General features: G+C 48.4%; 1 protein-coding gene across 2 annotated transcripts in view; it reads right to left on the reverse strand.

Moving 5' to 3' along the window:
• Window positions 1–24,912, reverse strand: part of NHERF2 (NHERF family PDZ scaffold protein 2) — a 79,283-nt gene extending 54,371 nt beyond the window's left edge. For both annotated transcript variants that reach the window (XM_066640397.1, XM_066640396.1), the window contains exons 1-2: window positions 24,617–24,912; window positions 14,583–14,840 (exon numbers count right to left, since the gene is read on the reverse strand). In XM_066640397.1, coding sequence (XP_066496494.1) covers window positions 14,583–14,840; window positions 24,617–24,895 — 537 coding nt within the window. In that variant the 5' untranslated portion in view covers window positions 24,896–24,912. The remainder of the gene's footprint in view (window positions 1–14,582; window positions 14,841–24,616) is intronic.
• Between the last annotated feature and the right edge of the window lie 1,214 nt (window positions 24,913–26,126).

The raw sequence follows: 26,126 nt of genomic DNA on the forward strand, positions 1-26,126 counted from the left end.
AGGAAAATTTTTAACAGTCCTAGGCTGCAATCCTACCCACACTTAGCCAGGAGTAAGTCCCATTTATTATCATTGTGAAAAGCATATACAGAGTAGCCTGTAAAACTACAGATCTGTAACATTTCCCCAAATGTAGTCACATACCATGGGAGCATCAAGTCTAATATATTAAAAATAAAATATCAAAATGAATGGGGACCCACCTGAAATTGGTTCATGACCCACCTAGTGGGTCCCAACCCACAGTTTGAGAAACACTGCATTAGAAGTACTGAATGGATGATAGAAAAACAGTACTGTACAGTACAATACTACATTTATCACTGAGCACCCTGGGGCTCAAGGGACTGAAGATTTGCCACTGAACAAAACCCAGGGTATATTGGAAGAAAACAACCAAGTGGAAAGGAAGAAGAAAACAGCCCAATCCTATCCATTCCCCCCCCCCACAATACAGAGGTGCAAAAATGGCAACCGCTGCATCCTATGGTAGGAGGCAGTGCCAGAGGTCTCCTGTGGGTAAGGGAACACCAATTCCATGACCAAATCTAATGACAAGTTGCATGGTAATTGAGGCCCTAGCCTCCAGAGTATGCCAAGAGTTGGTTGCCGCATGCTTGGTGTGGTGCAAAATTATAGCACCCTCCATCTCAAACGGGTTGAGCAATCAAGTGCCATAAAAGCCCAAAAGGAAGCTCCTTGAGAAGCTCACCCCATAAATGCCCCTACACCTTTTTCCTATGGGAATTCAGAGTACAACAAGCTGGTTCATAGACCTGCCATGACTTGTTCACTCATCGATCCCCATGTTCACTGGTTCCTTCATTGGTCTCCAATCTCATTTGTCCATCAACCAACTGGTGCTGCATCATTACAGATTTCTCCTGTGTGAACAGGTTACATGCATCTTAAAAACATACCCTTTAACAGATGGAGAAGAGAAGAAACAGGAAAGAGAAACACTTTTACTAGTTTGAGATGATCTCTCACGGCACCTTGGCTCCAGCTGCGAAGGCATGCTTGGCTTTCCACCACGTGGCAGGGAGGGTTATTGTTGCTCTTGTCCTGCAGCCAGCCTGGGGTTGCCAACTCTTCCTCCCCAACGGGGCTGCTGTGCTTTTAACAGCTGCACAGTGGGCAGCAATTTAGCAGGTTATACTTTTCTTGGCCTGGAAAAGTTCTGACGGGGGAAACTATCCACTGGATTTCTGTTGCTGGAAAAGATACTGGAGCAACTACAGGGCATGATAGATTCTTATTGCCATTGTGTTTGCTTTTATGTAGACTACATTTTGCAACATGTGTTGGTCAAGGTTGAAAAAATGGTTATCGTGACTCTGCTTAGATACTAATGAAACTTCGGGGGGGGGGGGAACCTGTTATACCTAAAGTTTAAGATCCACTTTAATATTACTCTTTGCCACCTGAGTAATGGGTACGACATCCACCCTTCACTTCTTTCCTCTTTCTCATTTTGCAGTGACAACAAACATGCAAGATCCATGCTCCACAAGGAGTGACCTTGTAATTAAACACATTTTTTTTTCTTTTCTTTTCCCCCAGAACCATAAGCAGCAACTAAATGGATAATCCAGTGTTTCCCAAACTGTGGGTCAAAACCCACCAGGGGGCCACAAGCCAATTTTTGGTGGGTTGCAAAAACACTTTTTAAAAAAAACTTTGCAGATACCCTTTCCCAGTTTGCAGAATAAGAAGTGGATGGAGAGATCACTCTCATGGCTGGAATGCTAACCTGTGGTATGAGGTCATTTTCATTCCCTCAAATTAAAATGTCACATTTTCCAATTTTCTCTAGTAATTGGTGTGCCTTAGATCATGTGTGAACCCTGTTTCAGCCTTTTGTCTGGCCTGGAAGTCCCCAACTGCTCTCCAGTTCAGACTTCTGGGTACTCGGGAATGACTGTAAAGGTTTGGAGGAACAGTCCTGAACACCATTTCTAGGGAGAGTCTAGCAAATGTCTACACACATACTATATGTAAGGTTTCTAAAAGCCTCGAGAGTACAGGATCCCAATTATTTTTAATACTTTTATTATTAATAAATAAAAATATTATTTCTTTCTAGATTACTTTCTTTAAAGCTAAGTGGTCCTGATAGATTGTCATTTTTAAAAATCGGACCTGGTGCTAAAAAGGTTGAGAAGCACTGGGCTAATCCATCCAGGGGAAGAGCATCTGCTGCTACTCCATAGAGGTCTCAGTCTCTGAGAGAGGGGTGTTTCCTGCTGAAATAACCAGAGGCCTGTTTAACACAGGAAGAGGAAGTCATCACATGTGTGCAAACACATGTCTTTCCACCAAGATACAACTGGGCCACAAGTTGGATCATGCAGGCGGTCTTTGCAGCACGTGGGTTGCGAGCACACCTCTGATGCTAGGCTGCCACATTCCAGATTGTCAAACCTGGACCTTCTCGTTGGCTAGTTCTGCAAATCATTGGCTATTTGTGCAATTTGAGCATTGAACTGGAGAGCATTAAGCACCACTGATGTTGTTTTTCCACCCTGATTACACCCTCCCAACGCAATTTCGTGGAAGGGAATAGGCCCCAGTGGACTTTTTCCACATGGTTGCACACAACAGGTACTGTATGTAGGTATGTATCACAACATTTCTCCCTCTCTTTATGCCGTTGAATGGTCTCAAGGCAACCAACAGTAAAAATGCACAACTGAATCTCAAAAGTTAAATAAAGACCAAAGTCCAGCATCTCTCAGAGGGGCTGCTGCATTATTCTAGACTCACCCATTTATTTCCTCAGAAGTTTTTGTGGCCCCTACACAATTGTACATCTGATGAAGCAAACTGCAGGCCATGAAAGATGATGCAGAAAGGTTATACGGGAATATATGGGCATGTCTCTAGGGTGCTACTATGCTTCACTAGTAGATTTAACCCTTAAGTCATGAGAAAGGCTACACTGCAAGGCTGTTGTAAGCCACTTTCACTTTCTGTCACAGCCTCCTAGAGCTACTGTAAGACCAGAGAAGAAAAATACATTCAAAACAGAATCAGGAAGTTCCATCCTTTTGAGGCTTAAATTAAGACAGTTAAATGCATATCCCAGTAGTCTCAACAAAGGCTTTGTTGCAAGCATGACTGAACACTCAAGACAGACCTAAATAGGCATGTCTGCCCTAGAAAATATCTACTCTCGCTCATTATGGAATGACATTCACTATCACCAAGCACCTGCTTACAGCCTCTTGTACAGCCCAGTCCTATGCACACCCGCTCTGAAATGTGAGTTTTGAGGTTACTTGCAAACACTTCTAAGAACCTGAGCAAAGCAACATTTTAAAAATAAATTTGATTAACCCATTTGATTAACCTACTCAGAGTAACACCTACTCTAGAGTAACACCTCAGCCAAGAGCCCCAAAAAGCTTTCGCAGGCCTTATGTTTGACACCCCTGATCTATCCCCCTTTTCAAGGCATATGTGCCAGATGCCACCATCACATCCTGTGGCACAGACTAATGACACACTGGGAAAAGAAAGATATTTTTTTGCCTGTTCTAGCTCTCCCACCACTCAGTTTTAGCAGGGTCCCCTGGTTCTGGCATTGTAAAGGTTAGCAGTTCTCAAACTGTGGGTCCAGGAGCCACCAGTGGATCGTGACCCAATTTTTGGTGGGTCGTAAAGCTGACAGGGCGAATTCATCTATGCATATCATAGGTTAAATACGCTGCTACTTGAGAGGGGAGCACTGCTGCCCTATCACTATTACAGTCATATCCCTTGGCATTTATAAATCAGGCAGCAGCCTCTAGGACCTCTAAAACATTTGGGAACCACCAGTAGTGGTTACTGATCTATCAAAAGAAACGCAGGGACAGTCATTCACACAGGCATATTGACCTGGCCTCAGTGCATCATATTCTGTACTTGGTTGCAGCATAACACATGAACAGCCCCAAGAACTGCTCCTTCCCTCCTCTGGCCAACTACTGTCCCGTAGGAGTACTGGTTAAACACATTCGGCCTCCCAGCTTCCGTCACTGGGACCATCCATGAAAATACAGCTGCTTACACAAGGGAAAAATCAGCAGCAAGCCTTTCCCAGAAAGTGAGCAGGGCCGTGACCCGCTGAGGTTCTTCAGAAATCAGAAGTGGAAGTCTGAGAGAAAAGACGTTTGCAAGCAGGTTTTGGAAAAAGAGATCCTGTCGTCCACTCTACTCTTTCTGCAGCTCTTTGCTCAAACAAAGTCTGCACTCCTTTCTCTTCTCAATTCTTATACAGTGTGATCACTACATCTGTGGATCTGGAATTCATGGATTTGATTCATCATGGATGCCATGGGTAGTGGGGGAAAGCCACTTTGCTCGACAAACTGGCTTTCTGAGGCCACAGCACACTGAAAGTGGCTAGGTTTCCTGTATTTATGGGGGTCCTGGAACAGATCTCCTTGTGGATAAAAAGGTCCGCCTGTAATCGTCAAGGCCAAACCAACCCTTAAAGAGGTACAAAGCCAATCTCTAAAATCAGAGGCTCAGGGCTAAAGCTTGATGCCATGCCCCCCCCCCCGAGCTGAAAACCCTGCCCCCTGGCATCAGAGGAGGGGGAGGATCACAGCTCAGTGGTGAAGCACCCCCCCCCCCCACACACACACACACACTTTGCATGCAGAAGACCCCTGGCTCAATTCCTGGCAGCACAAGGAAACCATAAGAACATAAGAACAGCCCCACTGGATCAGGCCACAGGCCCATCTAGTCCAGCTTCCTGTATCTCACAGCGGCCCACCAAATGCCCCAAGGAGCACACCAGATAACAAGAGACCTCATCCTGGTGCCCTCCCTTGCATCTGACATAGCCCATTTCTAAAATCAGGAGGTTGCACATGCACATCATGGCTTGCAACCCGTAATAGATTTTTCCTCCAAAAACTTGTCCAATCCCCTTTTAAAGGCATCCAAGCCAGACGCCATCACCATATCCTGTGGCAAAGAGTTCCACAGACCAACCACACGCTGAGTAAAGGAATATTTCCTTTTCTCTGTCCTAACTCTCCCAACGCTCAATTTTAGTGGATGCCCCCTGGTTCTGGTATTATGTGAGAGTGTAAAGAGCATCTCCCTATCCACTCTGTCCATCCCCTGCATAATTTTGTATGTCTCAATCATGTCCCCCCTCAGACGTCTATTTTCTAGGCTGAAGAGGCCCAAACGCTGTAGCCTTTCCTCATAAGGAAAGTGCCCCAGCCCCGTAATCATCTTAGTCGCTCTCTTTTGCACCTTTTCCATTTCCACTATGTCTTTTTTGAGATGTGGCGACCAGAACTGGACACAATACTCCAGGTGTGGCCTTACCATAGATTTGTACAACGGCATTATAATACTAACCGTTTTGTTCTCAATACCCTTCCTAATGATCCCAAGCATAGAATTGGCCTTCTTCACTGCCGCTGCACATTGGGTCGACATTTTCATCAACCTGTCCACCACCACCCCAAGATCTCTCTCCTGATCTGTCACAGACAGCTCAGACCCATCAGCCTATATGTGAAGTTTTGATTTTTTGCCCCAATGTGCATGACTTTACACTTACTGACATTGAAGCACATCTGCCATTTTGCTGCCCATTCTGCCAGTCTGGAGAGATCCTTCTGGAGCTCCTCACAATCACTTCTGGTCTTCACCACTCAGAAAAGTTTGGTGTTGTCTGCAAACTTTGCAACCTCACTGCTCAACCCTGTCTCCAGGTCATTTATGAAGAGGTTGAAAAGCATCGGTCCCAGGACAGATCCTTGGGGCACACTGCTTTTCACCTCTCTCCATTGTGAAAATTGCCCATAGACACCCACTCTCTGTTTCCTGGTCTTCAACCAGTTCTCAATCCATGAGAGGACCTGTCCTCTAATTCCCTGTCTGTGAAGTTTTTTCAGTAGCCTTTGGTGAGGGACCGTGTCGAACGCCTTCTGAAAGTCCAGATATATAATGTCTACAAGTTCTCCCGCATCCACATGCCTATTGACCTTTTCAAAGAATTCTATAAGGTTCGTGAGGCAAGACTTACCCTTACAGAAGCCATGCTGATTCTCCCTCAGCAAGGCCTATGTGTTTTGAGATCCTATCTTTGATGAAGCATTCCACCATCTTACCCGGTATAGATGTTAGGCTGACTGGCCTATAGTTTCCTGGGTCCCCCCTCCTTCCCTTTTTAAAGATCGGCGTGACATTTGCTATCCTCCAATCTTCTGGCACCGTGGCCGTTTTGAGGGACAAGTTGCATATCTTAGTCAAGAGATCTACAACTTCATTCTTCAATTCCTTAATAACTCTAGGGTGGATGCCATCAGGGCCCGGTGACTTATTGATCTTTAATTTATCAATGAGGTCTGAAACATCTTCTCTTTTAACCTCTATCTGACTTAATTCCTCAGTCAGGAGGGGCCGTTCGGGCAGCAGTATCTGCCCAAGGTCTTCTGCCGTGAAGACAGATGCAAAGAACTCATTTAATTTCTCTGCCATCTCTAAGTCTCCTTTTATTTCCACTTTCCCTCTCTCACCATCCAGAGGGCCAACTGCTTCTCTGGAAGGTTTCCTGCTTCTAACATATCTGAAGAAGCTTTTATTATTCCCCTTAATGCTGCTGGCCATGCGTTCCTCATAGTCTCGCTTGGGCTCCCATATCACCGTCTTACATTTCTTTTGCCACAGTTTATGTTCCTTTTTATTCTCCTCATTAGGGCAAGACTTCCATTTACAGAAGGAAGCTTCCTTGCCCTTTTCAGCCTCTCTAACTTGGCTCATTAGCCATGTGAGCACCCTCCTGGACTTAGTGGAACCCTTCTTTCTTTGTGGAATACACCTCTGCTGGGCCTCTATTACTGTTGTTTTAAGCAGCCTCCATGCACTCTGGAATTGGAGTCTTTTTACCTTCCCTTTCAACCTCCTTCTAACCAGCCTCCTCATTTGAGGGAAGTCCGCCCGTCAGAAGTCAAGGGTTTCAAGCCCCTTCCCTGCCTGAAGCACTGCTGCTGGCCCAGCTTGACAACCCTGAGCTAGATGGCCCAAGAGGCAGCTGACTCCATAGGCAGGTTCGTACACCTTAGGAGCTGCGGGGTCCAACTGGAAACATCTTTTGTGGAGCCCCAGGTTCACATCCTGGGTCTGTAGAATCTTAGAGATGGAAATACAATTTATGGTAAAACTTTATTTTTATGAATTTATGGTAAAATTCTCTGTGGTAGAGAGGAAAGCCATCAACATGTACACTTAAAAATTTCAAAATATAATCAACACCACACTACTGACTTTTTAAGAATTCAGAAGAAAATTAAAATCATTCGTGTTCTCTATAAAACCCACAATGTGGTGTTAGGTGTCCATTGCAGTATGTGGTTGTATGTACTGGACAAGACTAGATTACCCTAGCTGGGGGGGACCCTTAGGCACGGGGTCCAACTGGCTTAAAGTCAGCTCTTTTCCCACATTATCTCAGAGTGAGGGCGCCTGCTAGCTTCTTAGCAGCAAGAGAAAAAGACACTCTTGGCATGCTCAGAGCCATTCACATCTCCTTCCTGACTAGTTTGCACACTGGAACCCTGATTGCAGACACTGTGTCAAGTCACGCTATTCAGCTCCAAATGAATAAAAAACATTTCCAAAAAAATTTTGTCCTGTACAAGTTCTCATCAACTTGCCACTGGGTCCCTCCTTGACCTTAGAGCTCCCCGGGAGCCAGAAAAAACTGCCAGCTCCATCAGCCACACATAAAACCAGCCTGGTCAATTCGGGGCTTCACAGCTACTAAGAGTTCCGTGGCCGGAAATCCCTCTGAGAGAAGCTCAGAGTCTCAAATGACCCATTAATCCCCCACATTTGCCAGTCCCATTAACAGAGTTAAAATGCCCACTGAGAGTTAAAAGCTCTCAGTGGCCTCAATGCCGGTTCTGTTTGTCCGGCAGACTCTTAACACAGTCAGATGTACAAGATTAAGAAGGGGCTATATAGGGATCAAGCCACTCAGAAGACCTTTTCTTCTAATAAGAGCCCACACTAAGCCCCAATTCTTGCCAGCATATTCCTAATTGGCTTATAGCTATTTCATATTCTTCCAACTCCAAAAAGTCCCTGGCTTATCAATTAATTCCCTGAATAAAGGAAACTCCATTTGAAAAACAATACCGGAATTATGCGGTAAGGGGAGATGTCAGAATGAGCAGTCCTTTACAGGCCAATTTGTCAGACAAAAAAGACTGGGATGGGGGAGAAAAAATAATTCACCAGAATTTGGTTCATTGTAAAGCCCTTTCCATATCTTTGTAGTACAGTCTGATTATTGCAGATTGATTAGCAAAGCACACAAGAGTGTATACACTTGCGTCCGCAAAATATACTGCCATACGCTTCTCCTTCCACTCCTGGAGACAGACAATAGTTTTGACTTTTTAAAGCAAGCTAAAGTGTTCCAAGGGGGTCCTCGCCAGCCACGGTTTGCAATGGGTACACACTGCAAGAGATTCCTGTTGGACATCAGGAAGAATTCCTAACAGTCAAAGCAGTTTGGCAGTGAAACTGATTGCAAAGGGAGATGATGGATTCTCCCTCACTGGAGATCTTCAAGCAGAGGCTTGATTGGCACCTGCTAGAGATGCTCTAGAGGATTACCTGCTGCAGGCATGGGGTTGGACTAGATGACCTTATGGGCTACCCTTCCAACTCTATGATTTTATAGACATATGTGCCCACCACTCTCCTTTCCCCCACACTTCCTCTTCACAGCCTCTTCCTTTTCTCATCTAGGTAGTGAGAGGAACAGGAGGAGCAGTGGAGGTAAGTGGGTGGACCGAGGGAGCTGGGCACTTCCCACCAATCTGCCGCCTGAGGCACCCGTTGGCCTCACCGACCAGCCAGCCCTGACTGTAGACTCTCAAAACCCTGTTCTCTGCCTCCAGCCAAGGAGGGTTGTGCTGAAGGAACACACAGTTATTTCTGGACTTCCCCCCAAACCCTATTCCCTTTCTCATACTTGTCCACCCGGTTTTTACCTCACTGTGGGTTACTCTGCACCTTTCTGAGTTAATAGGAAAAGCAGATAGTTAATATTCCTTGGCACCATCCCTTGTGGTTCAAGGAAAACATGAGGTCTAGGACCATGATTTTAAAACGAGAGTCCTCTGCTCTGAAAGGCCCGATCCCCACCCAAGGGAACGGTCATACAACTTCCACATTTCGAACTGAAACGTTATCAGCGAATGCCTCTGTGCCCAGCCTTTCTGGTGAGAGTCCGGCATTCCATAGTCCAGCAACCCAAGATGCTTGTCTCCCCGGGAACAAAAGCAGGCCCAGCCCAGCCCATCCTGATGCTAATCTTGCTCCTACCTCCTGTTCCTTTCCACTTGCTTTGTGTTTCACTAAAAATACTGCTGCAGAGGATATTTCTGCGATGGGGCGGAGACCTTCCTTCTCAGGAGGGGTTTCCTGCCAACACCCTGATTCAAAAACAACCAGTCAACTAAAGTTCCCGAGCAAGACTTCAATGCAGAAAACCATGTGGGGGGGGGAGGACGAGGACGAGGACAAGAGAGGGATCTTCAGAGATCACATGCAGGACCTTTGACACACACACCATTGATCTCATGTGCATTGTCCACCACCACCACAAACACATCCTGCATCTTCTACAAGAAGCCAGAATAAACAGGGGAATCTTGTCCATTGCTGGTGGTGTCCCATATCTAAAAAAAAAAAAAAAAAAAAAGCCCAGGGCCCTAGTCTGGGTCCCACTTTGCTCAGGACCTGAGCAACCCCAAAGAAGTTCTTTTGTCTGTCTTGGAAAGCAAGACAGGGCCTTCTTGGTTGTGGCATTGAGCCTCTGGATACTTTGCCACAAGAGATTTGGTAAGTCCCCACTTCAGAGATTTTTCTGTCACCTGGAGAATCCCAACAGGCATTTGGCCTGGGACCATTTGTTGCTTTGATTTGACTTCCTCTTACCCACCTGCCTCAACTGGTGCCCTGTTGACTTTTTACCTGCCAGTCTTCCTGCTTATAAGAAATGTCTTTTTAAAGACTGAATGTCTAGTCTACATTGTGAGCTATATCATGGTGTGGTTAGAGGCCCAGAAAGGCAGTGTAGAAAGTCTTTTACATAGAAACAAAATTCCCCTATAAATTCCCACCACTTTGGAAATGTGAGATGGTAAAAGGTCCACATATTCAGTTAGTAAAGTAAAGAGAGTAAGCATATCATCCTCTAAAAAAAATTTTCTAGGAAGTCACAAACAATGAAAAGGCAAAACAAAACTGGACCCCAATTATATAAATGTTTCCAGTGTAAGCTGAAAACTGACTGCATAGTCAGCCCTCCAAGTTACATCTGAGATCTCCAATTTTCTGCCTTGACTAGGAGTTCCGTACAATCTGGAAGCTTGCTACCCTGCAATCTAACTTCAAGAGTTAATCTGAGAAAAGGTACAGACTAAACTACTTTGGGGCTAGGAAAGATTCTGAATCCTTAAAAGCCAACCCTGCATTGAACTAGAATACCCTCTGGAGAGGGGCTATAATTCAGGCTAGAGTAATTGGTGCGTTCCCTGCACCAAGTTCCAGGTTCAATCTTCAACACTTCCATAAAAATCACCAGAAGTATTACAACCTGGGCTGTGTCCAGGCCTCTATTCCACAGCAGCACATCATTCCTGCAGAATACAGTATTGGGAGCAAAACTGGTCCTCTTGACAACTTTCGTGTTTAAAAAAAAAACAAGTTTCTAGTTCAAATGGCCTGCATGGGCAGTGAAATCTCAAAAGTTGCAGCAGCGAGTGATAGGCATTGATCATGGACGGCAATGAGCTCTAGTACCCTAAACAGAACCATCAGCACCTGTTCTCAAGGTAACCTTTAGGGAGGTTTGTTTGATAGGTGCTAAGCACAGAACCTCCTTGATAATGGCACCACAACTGTGAACGTCCTTCCTGAGGGAGATCAGGTTGGTTTCCTCCCTGGCCATTCTGAAACAGTGCTTGGCTGCAACCTTACACACATTTCTGGGAGTGAGCCCCATGGAACATGGTGGGCCTCACTTTCAGATAAGCATCTGTTGGACTCACTGACTGTCAGAAAACGTTACAGTTTTGGAAGGCCTTTAAATCTGCAATCTAAGTACAGCATCTACATCAACCTTGCAAAGGGTTTTAACCTGGTTTTAACCTGCATTGTGAGTTGCTTTGGACTTGTGGTTCAAGCATATCTAGGAGAAAGCAAAATAAGGGGGAGAGTCCATAATGTCTTCGGGTCGCCTTGGCTCAGAATTTCACATTAACATGCACACAGAACAGAACATTAACATGCACACGTGCAGAACGAGAACTCTTCGGGCAGCCTCCCACCACAGCCAACTGTTGGCTCGCTGCTAAGCACACGTCCCACCCCATCACCCCTCCCGACTGCAGATGCACAAAAACTCCTCTCTCCGATCGGTTTGTGATGCACAAGAGGTCAACAATCTTCCCCCCCCCCCAAGAGATTACAACAGGGCTAATTAGTGCTGGGAACTGAAAATCCTTCTCTCTCTCTCTCATAAGGTATTTTTAAGCAGCTGTAATTTAAGCTTCCTAAACCTGACCTGCGGCTAAATCTTTCTGGATTTTTCCTTTCTTTTCTGAATCCAGCATACAGCAGCAGCAGGCCAGGAAAGAGCAGAAAGAAATTAACAAAGACGGTGACAGAACATGGTGTCCTGAACCAGTGGCATAGCTAAGGGGGTACAGGGTGTAGCAGTTGCACTGGGCACTAAGCTTTAGGGTGAGCTTGACACTAGTGACCAAAATGGTGAAAAACATGGTATGCATGAATAATACCATCATGTTGTATTTCATTGGAAAGGTAATTTAATGCAGAATGCAATGAAACAAACTGCATTGGAGTATCTGTTTTCTATCAAAAGTTATGGCCAATTAATCATAAAATGAAAACTGCCTTATGAAACAAAAAGTGAATTTTCTTAAAACTGACCTATGAGACTGATTGTTCTGAGAGCCAATGAGATGTTATTATGTTATTGACATGTTGCAATGAAATGCTATTATGATACAGCATGGAACCAATAAAGCGATAATATGAATCAGTTCTCATTTCCATGCATCATAATGCAGTTATCCCTGCTAACGGGGTAAAGAGGCACTTTTTCAAGTGGTGCTCTTCTTACGTTTAGCAGGAGAAGAATAACCGTCCCTCACCCTAGCACAGTGTCTCAAACCAATCGAGGGCACACTTTTTATTTATTTACTTAATAAAATTTGATTTTATCTTGGAAGAGGGGTTGCAGATCTTCTTTGATCCCAGGTAGCAGACAGATGCCTTAGTTATGCCACTGGCTGGGGGGAGGCGGCAGACCAAGTGGGTGGCGAGCTGCTGGGGGGATGAAGCAGGTTTCCCCCCAATTTTCACTATTTAAAAAGCCCAGGCATGATGTCACTTTCAGTTGTGACATCACTTCCGGGGCATTGTTTTGAGCTTGGCACCAGGTTACATAATCATTAGCTACACCGCTGTCCTGAACTCAGGGCTGACCCAAGCCCTCCTGCCTCCCAAGGCAGTTTCCCAAATGCTGCCCCCCACCCTTACCCAGGAATGTACCAGTCTCTGCTTCTCCCACTGGAGGCAAGTGAGGAGGGACATAAATGGGCACCCCTTGCTAATCTGCTGCCTGAGGCAACTGCTTCATAGCTGGGCCGTCCCTGGCCAAGCTCTACAGTTTCATCAGGATTTCTGGCTTGGAACAAGTTACAGTAGAAAGGTGCCTATGAAATAATTAGAGCTATCAACCAACTGCAGGGCTATTGTCACATAATCATCAGCCCTTTTAACCCACTAATCGGCTAAATTTATACCAGCTTTGTAAGAGAAGACCAAACAAGTCACTAGTACACAATGTTGGTGTGTTCCTTTTACTAGCCTGGCTGCTCACACATATCAATGTCAGCAATAAGCTACCTGAAAGGGGAAAAAAGGGGAGAGAAAAGCCCTTTGTACACTTTCCTGCCTAGTCACCTGGAGATTATAGTTTCAGGCCAAAAGCAACAGGCTGAGGGCAGATAATCGAAACCTCAAACATGTTACAGCTGAAGGAGTCTGTTCATTATTAGACCAGAAGATTTTGGAGGGCACAGGTCTGGAGGTCTGGCGACCAGAAGGGCAGGAGGTCTGGTCTAGAGGGTTGAGCCTCCATTTGCCTGAAGATAACATCCGAAGGTCGCCAGTTCGAGGCCACCGGCACCGTGCGACCTTGAAGCAGCTGACAAGCTGAGCCAAGCTATTCCATCTGCTCTGAGCGTGGGAGGATGGAGGCCAGAATGTGCAGCCAGATCAAGAAAGAAACACCTGAATGTTGTGGTTTCTTGAAAGATAGAAACCACAACCACAATTGTAAAAATCCCTACGGAGATTTAAAAATTGCCTGCCTATGTAAACCACCTTGAATAAAGTCTAAGGAGAAATCTGAGGACCAAGAAAGGCGGTATAGAAATACCTGTATTATTATTATTATTTTTCTCACTGTCCGAAACAGGACCAAAAACAGACCCACAAAACGAACCAGCCAATGCCTTTAACTCTCAGACCTTCCCATGAAAATCAGCTTTTACAACTGAACTGCAGTCACAGTCGCAACACACCAAATGATTAAAGTAATGCACAAAATCAGAATGGTTTTGCCACATCCTGTGGCAAGGAGTTCCATATGTTAGATAAAAGCAAATTCAAAAAGGCCTGTTTTCAGTTCAAGCTCAGCCTTCAAAAGTGCAGTTTTCCCTCAGGGAGGGGGCAGCTGGTAGGACTGGCCACACTGCAGTCAAGAGGCATCCGGTGCAGTGGCCAAGTCCCTCAACACAAGGACAAGAAAGCCTCTCCAAAGCTACGGCCCACCTCTCCCCTCTTTACACGTCCTGTTCTTCCAAATTCAGCGAGCAGGAGAAACAGAGGTCTAGGCAAGTGCTCCACCAGCTCACAAGCTACCAACTGACAAGAGGCACACTGCCTCTGGAGCCAGCAGGCCCCAAGCTACCCTGCCACAGAGACAAAGCCCAATCGGAACACAAGTGATACTTAATAGGAGCTGTGATGCACCAGTCCTGTAACAGACTGAGAAAGTCCAGAATGCCTTGAAATGGCCATGTTCAAGCACACCTGCATGAACATAAGAAGAGCCCTGCTAGATCAGGCCAGATCTATCCATCCAGCCCGGCTTCCTGTACCACAGAGTGGCCCACCAGGTGCCCCAGCTAGCACACCAGAAACCTGCATCATGTGGCCACTCCCTTGCATCTGGCATTCAGAGATATGCCTCCAAAACCAGGAGGTTGCACAAGCCCATCATGGCACATACCCACAGGCGATAAGACATTTTCTCCATCGGTCTGACCAATCCCCTTTTCAAGGTAACTAGGCCAGACACCACCACCACATTTGGTGGCAAAGTGTTCCTCAGGCGAATGACACTCTGGGGTAAATAAATATTTTCTTATTTTCTTTCCAGAGTCCCAGGAAGTCCCAGAAGTCTCTGGCTGCTCAGCACTCCCTGTGCCTCTGCGGCCTCCGTACCATTGACTTACCTTCTTTCCGCTCTCCGAACTCGTGCTGTGCTTGTGCCTCTTCTTGCTCCGGCTGCCCATCTCCATCTGGGGTTTCCAGACCTCCCCATTGTCACTGCTGGGTGGTTTGACCGGCAATGCATCGGCCTTTGCCACAATGCCCGTGTGCACCATCTCCTCGGTGCAGGTCAGGCGGAGGCTACAGAGAAACTCGTCGGTCTCTTTGTCCACCACTAGCAAGCGGGTCTCGGCTTCCACGGCTTTGATGCGCTGCACCACCTGGGCAAGAAGAAGGGGGAGTGTGAAAGCAGTGTTCTGAAACGAAGCGTCTGTGATTGCCTGCACTAAGTGGGGGCTGGACTAGAAGACCCCCAACATTTCTTTCAACTCTTACATTCTAGGATTCTAAGCATGAGGTGCTGCCAAAAAACACCTTGGTACAGGTCTGGTCCATTCTTGAGGCCTACTGAGGCCCTTGCCTCCGGTCACATACTCACTTGCTCACCCACCTACACTGCTCCTCCTCCTTCGTCCACTCCATGGATCAGAAAAGGAAGAACAGGATGGAGCAGAAGGGTGGACAAGAGGAGTGCAACTTGCATCTCATCAGGTGAAGGGGATAGTATTTAGCAGGCCAGAGCTGCCAAGGAGGTCTTGAACTAACCCTACCCCTGAAGTACCAAGAATGTGCCATGCAGATACAAATGCTGGAATTTTCACTTGCTGAAACAGCTTTGGGTATAATGTTTTTGGGTGGAAAAGACAGCATCAGTTATTCTTTTGCTTGGCTGTACAGAGAGCAGAACTGACTTGATGGTTTTCTGAGCTGCAAGGGTACAAAAACTGGACGGGTGGACAAGGTTGGGGCTTGCAAACAGACTGTCAAAAATGGGGCTATCTGATGCCAACAGAAAGCACAGCAAAACAAGAGGCACTTTATTTCAAGGATTAATCTGCTAATAATTTTTCACTGATTAACCGGCGGGGCTAGTAAGTCCTATGCAGGTTTATTCCTTCTTTGAGGCTCAGGGTAGACTAGCCCACATCCTCTTCTGTTGCCACGTCCTTGCACTTAATATTTGGAGACAGCCTACCAGGAAGTTACATTGACCCATCATGGCTTGTAACCTGTGATTGAACTTTTCCTCCATTAATCTTTCCAATCCCCTTTAAAAGGCACCTAGGCCAGACACCATCACCACATCCTGTGGCAAGGAGTTCCACAGACTAATGACACGCTGGGTAATTTCCTTTTGTCTGTTCTGACTCTCTCAATTTTAATGGCTGTCCCTTGGTTCTGGTGCGTACAAGAGGGAAAATAACATCCCTCTATCTACCCTTGTCAAGTGGGCATAGTGGTACCTTGGGGGGGGGGCTCTCCGATATTTGGCAGGGAGTGAGATATTCTTCCTAAGCCTAAACTGGTGTCTTTTTTTAGATCATTTCACTTCTTGCTCTGTGTAACACCACTTTGTGACTTTTTTAAAATTAAAAAAACAGGATATACCACCATCACTAGACACAGAAAGAGTATGTGCCCATCACAGGGCTGGCCTGTCAGAACGGAGGTGGCATTCTGAGCCAAGGAATGCTCCATGCTGCCACATGTTCAAGCCAGAGAGGCAACACAGTCTAATCACCAATGCGGCAAAGAACAAATGGTCCTGAACTCCTAACTGCCTTTTCATTCATCTCCCAAAGGCAAGGTCAGGGAGCCGGCCTCTGCCAGCAGGAGACCGCACCAGTGTGAGAAATCTGTGGACCGCAGCCCATAACGGCATCAGTCAGGGTGCTGCAAACACCTCCCTCTCCCCTTGGCCGGGTGCCGCCACTGCAAACATTATAACCTGCGCACCAGCAAGGCCTTCTGCTCCCATTTAGATGTGCTTTGCTGCTTCACCACACATGGAGCCGGTCCAAGACATCTCATCTCACTCCCTGCAACAGCTGCACCATGCAACCTAAGGGGCAAGCACAAGGAACACTGTCGCAGTTGCACAGAGTGAGAGGGTGGGAGGGACAACAGTAATCATCCCACATTTTGCAAGGCAAGCTAATATTATTATTCCCATATTGCAGATGGGAAAGTTGAGGTCGAGAGGGATTGGCTTGTCTATGGCCACTTAGTGAGAAAATTCAAGGCAGAGGTGGGATTTGAGCTGGGCAAGACTTGATCTTGCCCTCTTCACCATGATGCTACACCACGTCTCACTATACCAGCAAGCAGTAGAATTATTTTTCCAGCCTTGCAAAGCTGAAGATGGCTCATAAAAACTGGATCAGGCCAAAGGCACATCTAGTCCTGCATCCTGTTGCCACCCCCATGCACCTGGCATTCAGAGATAGCCTACTTCTAAAACAGGAGGTTGCACATACCCATCACAGTTTGTAACCTGTAATGGACTTTTTCTCCATCAATCTGTTCAATCTTGTGTTGGCAACCTTCAGTCTCAAGAGACTCTGGTATCGCGCTCTGAATGGTGGTTCTGGAACAGCGTCTAGTGTGACTGAAAAGGCGGATTCGGGAGTGACAATCCCTTCCACACTGGGAGCAAGTGCAGTCTGTCCCTGGTCTGTCTCTCTGGCTATGGGCCTTCCTTCTTTGCCTCTTTGCCTCAGACTGTTGGCCAAGTGTCTCTTCAAACTGGGAAAGGCCATGCTGCACAGCCTGCCTCCAAGCGGGCCGCTCAGAGGCCAGGGTTTCCCACCTGTTGAGGTCCACTCCTAAAGCCTTCAGATCCCTCTTGCAGATGTCCTTGTATCGAAGCTGTGGTCTACCTGTAGGGCGCTTTTCAGGGTATCCAGGCCAGATGCCATCACCACATTCTATGACAAGGAGTTCCACAGACTAATTACACACTGGGTAAATAAATATTTTCTTTGTCTGTTCCAACTGTGCCACCATTCAATTTTAGTAGATGTCCCCTGGTTCCGGTAATGTACAAGAGAGAAAAGAATATTCCTCCTCTATCTGATAAAGAAAGTCTTGCCTTGTTTGTCCATACACACCATTTAGGTATGTTAAAAGGGGTTAAAATTAACCCCTGCTAATTGGGTAAGAGGCACTTTTTCAAGTGGGTGCTCCTTTTTTTAGCAGGGGGAGAGTAACTGGCCCACCTCACCCCAGCACTGTCTGTTCTAGTGGCTGCCTGCTGGTGTTGTTTTGCATCTTTTTAGATTGTGAGCCCTTTTGGGACAGGGAGCCATTTAGTTATTTGATTTTTCTCTATAAACCGCTTTGTGAACTTTTAGTTGAAAAGCGGTATATAAATACTGTTAATAATAATAATAATAATAATAATAATAATAAAAGCTAGAAAGAAAGAAGGGAAGAGCCCCCCCCCAGCCCCCTTTTCCAGTGACAAAAGCTTCCCTGCCTGGTTGCCAAGAAATGACTTCTTTTCACCCGGGGGGGGGGCTGTTTGTTAAAGTGGCTGTTAGAAAGCGGCAACTCATGCTAACCTGCTGGAATGCCAATGGGCACCTGCTTTTATACTTGCAGCAGAGCAGGAAAAAACAAAGAGGGACTTGGGCAATCAAGCCTGACTTTTACTTGCATAGCCCCCCCTCTCTATTTGGGGGGAAAACCCAAACAACCCCAAACTCGGATTTTCCTAACAGCTCATTCCTTCCCGCTAGGCTGCCTTCCAGCCCAACCACAATACAAGCATGTTTCAATTATGCCCACTGCTAGGGAGCCTCGCTGGAAGCATGAAGCGATTGGAGAGGCTTTGCCAAAGCAGAGAGAAAGGGTCATGCCCAGGGTCACAAAGAAAGTCAGTGGCAGAGGCAAGGGCGAGGATGCAAGCCAGCCAACTACTGCAGGGCTTTGGAGTCCTAAGTGCGGGGGGGGGGGATCTGGATTGGGGTTAGCCACAGAGCAGCAGATGGGCAATTAAACCCTCACTGGAGAACCTGTCCATTTGCTTTTCCCTGCAAAAACTGATCCTAAGGATGCATGCCAGGCATACTGAGTCTACCGGCAAGCTGGCTCTAAGACACCCCCTTGTCTCATAAAGGAACCAAAGCAGGAAGAGCCTCACATCCCAGAAAACCCCCCCCCCCATACATGGTGAAGCACACACAGTTAGTTAGCTTCTGCATTACTGGGAAAGCTTCTGACTTGGCCTCCCCACCATTTAGGAGTAATTTATCATGATCATCAGACACCACTTTTAATTACAAGGTGCTTGGCTATTTTATTCATGCAGTGTGGGTCATGAACAAGAGATCCCAGCAGATTGAGCCCTGTGGGTCTTGCCCTCTGTAACTACAAAGGGGTAGAAAAGAATGACCAAAATGATTACTGGGCTGGAGCATCTCCCTTATGAGGAAAGGCCACAGTGGGTGGGGCTCTGCAGTCTAGAAAGAAGGCACCTAAGGGGGGGACATGATTGAAATGTACAAAATGATTCAGGGGGTGGAGAGAGTGGATAGGGGGATGTTCTTTTCCCTCTCACACACCAGAACCAGGGGACAACCACTAAAACTGAGAATCAGGAGAGTTAGAACAGACAAAAGAAAATATTTTTTAACCCAGCATGCAACTAAACTGTGGAACTCCTTGCCACAGCATGTAGTGATGGCACCTGGTCTGGATGCCTTGAAAAGGGGATTGGACAGATCAAGGGAGGAAAAGTCCCACAGGTTACAAGCCATGATGGATATGTGCAACTTCCTGGTTTTAGAAGTAGGCTACTCAAAATGCCAGATGCAAATAAGTGGCCACAGGGTGCAGGTCTCTTGTCTTGTGTGCTACCTGAGGCATCTGGTGGGCCACTGTGAGATACAGGAAGCTGAAGTAGATGGGCCTTTGGCCTGATCCAGCCAGGCTTTTCTTATGTTCTTATATAAATCACAGCAGGGGAGGGGGCACACACACAACTTAGAGTTAGAGGCAATGAATCAAGGACTATGTGGCAGGCATGGAGCTGATTGCTTTATGATACTGTTGCTAGCCAGGTAGATCTCCAGGTCAGGCCAGGAAAGACCCCTCTCTGCCTGAAGCCCCCAAGAGCTGGCAATTCTGCAACCTGTAACTAATTCGTCCAAATTGCATTGCATAATTTAATCTGTTTGCATTCATCCTGAAGAGGGGGCAAGGACCCTTTGACCCACACACACCCTGAAATCTTACAGAGCTTAACCACCAGCCTGGGCTCTGAGATCCCACCAGACACTCCACACATCACGTAAAGACTATTATTACAGTGGCTGGAAACTTGATTAAAAAACAAAAGAAAATTGCGCTTTTGGGTTCTGTGTCCAATACCAAACTCAGTCTTTTCCCCCCTGGATTTTGCACTGTGTGCAAGTTAATTCTAGCCAGTATATAAAATACTTTTGCATTACTACTGTAATTGCAAATCGGTTTCAGCAACTAGTTTTGCTGGAGAACCACTCTGGTAAGGGAGTTGGTTGGGAACGGTGGGCCAAGACCCCAAGATCCCCTCCCTACCTGCCAAACCCCATTCTTCAGCCCCTCTTGTGCCCCTGGAATTAGCAAACAGAGGATGGCACCAAAATGAAGGGACATTGTGCCAGCTGCTAACTCCTATATGAACATTAGGAGAGGCTCTCTGTTCACTCTATGCAGGGGATGGACAGAGTGGATAGGGAGATGCTCTTTACACTCTCACATAATACCAGAACCAAAGGACATCCACTAAAATTGAGTGTTGGGCGGGTTAGGACTCAGCGTGTGGTCGGTCTGTGGAACTCCTTGCCACAGGATGTGGTGCTGGCGTCTAGCCTAGACGCCTTTAAAAGGGGATTGGACAAGTTTCTGGAGGAAAAATCCATTATGGGGTACAAGCCATGATGTGTATGCGCAACCTCCTGATTTTAGAAATGGGTTATGTCAGAATGCCAGATGCAAGGGAGAGCACCAGGATGAGGTCTCTTGTTATTTGGTGTGCTCCCTGGGGCATTTGGTGGGCTGCTGTGAGATACAGGAAGCTGGACTAGATGGGCCTATGGCCTGATTCAGTGGGGCTGTTCTTATGTTCACTCTCCCTACACCATTCACACTTGTGCAAAGCTCATTTTTGTTCCTTCCTAGCCTTTTTTCAGCCTCAAAGCAGCCAAGACCACTATTGTACACACATGCTGTACATAGTGCCAGTCTTACTTCTAAGTAAACATGCCTAGGACAGGCCTGCAGAGGTGCCACCCTGAGCATGCTTATGAAGACACACACCCAAAAGAGTTCCATGGAACTTACTTCTGAGTAAGCCAACCTATAGCTTTCATTTGTGACAATTATTTTAAGAAGTCACTTGTTATTTGACCCATGGGGCTTCAAAGAGGCACACAAGAGGAAAGAGATGCAACTGCGCTAGAGTTGCACTTTTGTGAGAAGTGCAAGATCACAGCCACACCTTCCGACTCTCTTGTTCTAAAGTTATGGGAACCCTGGAAGCTCACCAGCCTCAGTTCACACAGGAAGGCACCACACTGACACTACATGAAATCTAAAGGGAGCCTTCTCCGTCCCCCAAGCCACAGACACCACGGCACCCATCTTGGCAGAGCCTGCCCATCCGTCACCCAGAGGAGACATCTGGCCCAGCTGCTGAAACTGTTTCATTCCTTGGTGACAGGGTAAGGGAGAGAGAAGGCAAGTTGGCGACACAGGCCTGGGAAGAGGCACAGGAGGAGGGGGGAGGCGCGGCAGGCACCCAAGTGCCAAGGCCTCTTCATCACTCAGCAGGGTCTGCCTTAGGAGACGTGGGGCCCCATTGGAAACATTTTTTGCAGAGCCCCAGGTTCACAGCCAAGGTCTATAGAATCTCAGAGATATCAATAAAATTTATTATAGACTTTCTATCTCTGTAGTAGAATGGACAGTGAACCAACCCTAGAAGAACTTCACGTGGCCCTGGACTCCCTTGCCTTTGGCAAGGCACCTGGAAAAGACAGCATCCCTGCTGAAGTCCTAAAAGTCTTTGCCGACGATGCAGCTGTCACTACCCACTCTGCCAAAGATCTCCAGCAGCTCATGGATCGTTTTAGCAAGGCCTGCCAAGATTTTGGACTGACAATCAGCCTGAAGAAAACACAGGTCATGGTTCAGGATGTGGACTCACCTCCCTGCATTACAATCTCTGAGCATGAACTGGAGGTTGTCCATGACTTTGTGTACCTTGGCTCAACGATCTCCGACACTCATTCTCTCGATACCGAGCTAAACAAGCGCATCGGTAAAGCAGCTACCACGTTTTCCAGACTCACAAAGAGAGTCTGGTCCAACAAGAAGCTGACGGAACATACCAAGATCCAGGTCTACAGAGCTTGCGTCCTGAGTACACTTCTGTACTGCAGCGAGTCATGGACTCTTCGCTCACAACAGGAGAGGAAACTGAGCGCTTTCCACATGCGCTGCCTCCGACGCATCCTCGGCATCACCTGGCAGGACAAAGTTCCAAACAACACAGTCCTGGAACGTGCTGGAATCCCTAGCATGTATTCACTGCTGAAACAGAGACGCCTGCGTTGGCTTGGTCATGTCGTGAGAATAGATGATGGCCGGATCCCAAAGGATCTCCTCTATGGAGAACTCGTGCAAGGAAAGCGCCCTACAGGTAGACCACAGCTGCGATACAAGGACATCTGCAAGAGGGATCTGAAGGCCTTAGGGATGGACCTCAACAAGTGGGAAACCCTGGCCTCTGAGCGGCCTGCTTGGAGGCAGTCTGTGCAGCATGGCCTTTCCCAGTTTGAAGAGACACTTTGCCAACAGTCTGAGGCTAAGAGGCAAAGAAGGAAGGCCCATAGCCAGGGAGACAGACCAGGGACAGACTGCACTTGCTCCCGGTGTGGAAGGGATTGTCACTCCCGGATTGGCCTTTTCAGCCACACTAGACGCTGTGCCAGAACCACCTTTCAGAGCGTGATACCATAGTCTTTCGAGACTGAAGGTTGCCAATACAAATAGTAGAATGGAAAGCAACCAAAAGATGCTTCCAAAAGTTAATGGACCAAATACACCTATGCACATTTTCATATAAAATTGCAGGCATGTAAGCCTACAAGAAAACAAACAAAAGGCAAATATTACCTTTGAAAAGTAAATACTTCCAAAACCACTTGTCTTAGTGACTGGGAGGTGGTTTAGTAAAAATATTGATTTTATTTTTCAGTTTTGCATTAGTGCAGGGGGCCCAATTAAGAGCAAATAGTTCAATTGGCTTAAAGTTAGCCCTGTCACTCAGTACATGTTCATGTGCATACCCAAGATATTAAACGTAAACATGTTTCAAGGGAGGGGCCCTCACACCAGCTTTGCATGCAGGAGGTGGCACCTCCAGTCTTTGGCAGTGTCTCCAGGGAGGGTGTAAGAGGCCTCCGCCTAAAACTCTCAGAGCAGCTAATGCTGCCGGTCAGTGTCCAGTATTCTGACCTAGATGAACCAACAGCCAGACTCCGAATCCAAATGCTTCCCACATTCATACACAAACAAGGGACTCACCAGGGATTCTGTGTTGGCTGCAGCACCCTGCTGAGAATGCCCCTCAGGAATGAACCCAGGTTTGCCCTGCATGTGAAACATTTCTTCTGGGAGAATTTGGGGGCCACCTGCCCAGCTCCCAACGGGTACAAGATGTGGCTCTCCCAATGTCAGCAGAGGGTACCTTCTGGCTCTCCTGATGTCAGCAAAGGACACCTCATAAGAACATAAGAAGAGCCCTGCTGGATCTGGTCAGTGGCCCATCTAGTCCAACATCCTGTATCCTACAGTGGCTAACCATATGCCTCAGGAAGCACACAAAATAAGAAAAGACCCTCATCCTGGTGCCAACCTGGCATTCGGAGGTTGCCCATTTCTAAAACCAAGAAGTTGCAAATACCCTTCATGGCTTGAAACCTGTGATGGGTTTTTCCTTCATCAATCTGTCCAATCCCCTTTAAAAGGTCTGTAGGCCAGGCACCATCACCACATCCTGTGGCAAGGAGTTCTACAGACTAATTACATGCTGGGTAAAGAAATATTTTCTTTTGTCTGTTCTCACACACTAGCTTTGCCAGCCTCTTGGCTTCAATAGCCAGAACTTCAAGAGATCCTTAGGCGATTGCTTTGCCCACTACTTCAAAGCACATGCAACCCTGTTTATGCAAAACCCAGAGCAACAGAAGGGACTTCCTTCTTCTCTGGGACCTACAAGCATGCTGGTAGAACCCTTAACTGGCAGCCACAGAGTAGGAAGGGGGCAGGCAGGTGGAAAAGGCAACACCTTCCCTTTTGGGCCCAGCTTCTCCTCACGAGGCTCTACCACCTTGTCCAGCAATTTGGCAGCCAAGCCTTCCAACCCTTTTTCCGCCAGAAGGGCCAGGAAGCTGGCATGAAAAACCACAACAGCTGCATCCAGCCAATGAACGTCCCCACAAGCCCAGCCACACAGATGCCTTGGGGTCTTGCTTCTTACAAGCAAGACAAAAAGGTGATGGCTTTCCCCTCTGATCCCCCCTAGTGATAGATTCAGACTATCACTAGGCATGGAGGCTCCATCCAATTGCCTGGCCCAACAGCTAGCAGGGGCGGCTTCATCACCGAACATGAGTCCTGCTGGAGGGGCCCACAGAGAGGCCCAGCATTCTGCTTGTCAGCTGACAGCCCAATGCTCGACAAGAGGGAGGATGAAGGCAGGAGCCCTCTCCTCCTGCCTGTCGCTGGCATCCAGTCTCCGAGAGACCCCTCTGCTAAGGGAGCCCTGCTACCCCCCCAGGCCCAGACACCTCCCAGAGGTCCCCAAACCAGGCCTGCTTCTCAGGGGTAGCCTGCCTTGGCACATGGAGGCTCTGCCGCCCATCCTCCCCTGGAGGCGGGACTCGGGGTGGCTTGTCCCTGCAGACGGAGGCGGCACCTCGCCGTCCATGTGCAGAGTGCCCCCCGGCCGGATCTGGTTCTCAGGGGTAGCCTGCCTTGGCTCACGGGGACTCCGCTGCCTCCCCCCCCCCGGACCGGGGCGGCTGGTCTCTGCAGCCGGGGCGCCCCCTGGCGGCCACCCAGCAGCGCCCGTCCCGGGGCAGGTCCGGCCGCGCTCCGCTCCGCTCGCCTGGTGGTGGGTGTCCCGCTCGACGTTGACGCCGTTGACCTCGACGAGGCGGTCGCCCGCGCGCAGCCCCGCGGCCTCTGCGGGCGAGGCGGGCTCGACCTTGCGGATGAACTGGCCGCTCTTGCCCTTCTCGCCGTGCAGGTGGAAGCCGTAGCCCTGCGCGCCCCGCGCCATCGCGCACAGCCGCGGCCGGCGGCGCGGCGAGGGGGGCGGCTGCGGGGGGGCCCCGGCCCCGGCCCCGGGCCCCGCGCCCTCCTCCGCCGCCTGCTCCCGCGCCATCGCTCACGGGCAGCCGCTCCTCCGCCGGCCCCGCTCCATCCCCGCCGACGGCGCGCGGCTCCGCCTCCGCCTCCGCCCCCCCCCGGGCGGGCAGGACCAGCGCAGCGCAGCCCAGCCCAGGAACCCCGACTCCGCCAGCCACACCTGCCCCCTCGCTGCCGGGGGACTTGCTGCTGAGCTGTCCGTCTCCAAGCCTCTGGGGGGCTTCCTCGTAGCCCAAGCCTGTGCGCCCCCTTGCAGTGCGTGGGGCTTCCTCCCGGGGAACTGTGCACGGGGTTGGGCTGTTCTCCCTCTCCGCCCTGTAGCCTGCCACAGCAGCAGCAGCAGCCTTCAGATGCAGAGAAGAAAGGAGAGTGCCTCTGACCACGTGCAGAGCGCCCTTGCATCACTCTCAGCCCGGGAAGGCAGCAGGGGGCTTGCTTGGCCCCCAAACCTCTTTCTCCATCTCCGCCCTGTAGCCTGCAACAGCAGCAGCAGCTCTCCAGAAATGGATTGGAGAAAGGAGAGTGCCTCTGGCCATGTGCAAAGCGCCCTTGCATCACTCTCGGAAGGCAGCAGTGGGCTTTGGAGCCCAGGCTTAGCCCCCAAACCTCTTTCTCCATCTCCACCCTATAGCCCAAAACAGCAGCAGCCCTGAAACAGAGAGGGGGAGAGAAAAAAGAAGAAGAGTGCCTCTGGTCACATGCAGAGTGCCATTGCATCACTCTCTGGCCCTGGGGAAGGCAGCTGGGGGCTTTAGAGCCAGCATGACCTGCTGAAGCCCCAGCACAAACCCAGAGTTTGCCAGGGGGGAAACTGCGTTGCTCCAGGCTGTCAAAACAGGGAGCCCAGGCTTAACCCCTGAACTTCTTGTCCCTGCCCCAGCCTGAAACAGCAGCCACTCTGAAACAGAGAGAGGGAGAGAAAAAAAGATGAATAACTCTGGCCATGTGCAGGGCACCGTTTTGTCACTTGGACCCCAGGAAGGTGACAGGGGGCTTCCGAGTCAGAATGGCTTGCCGAAGCCCCAGCACTTTCTTTGCTGGAACCCAAAGTTCACAGGTGGGGGGTGAGTTGCTCCAGGCTGTCCAAGAAGGGAGCCCAGGCTTAGCCTCCAACCTGCTTCTCCATCCTCACCCCAGCACCTGAAACAAGGGAGGGCACCAGGCTGAGGTCTCTTGTTGTCTGGTGTGCTCCCTGGGGCATTTGGTGGGCCACTGTGAGATACAAGAAGCTGGACTAGATGGGCCTA

Source organism: Tiliqua scincoides, chromosome 13 (genome assembly GCF_035046505.1).
Source record: "Tiliqua scincoides isolate rTilSci1 chromosome 13, rTilSci1.hap2, whole genome shotgun sequence".
NCBI classification, from domain to species: domain Eukaryota; kingdom Metazoa; phylum Chordata; class Lepidosauria; order Squamata; family Scincidae; genus Tiliqua; species Tiliqua scincoides.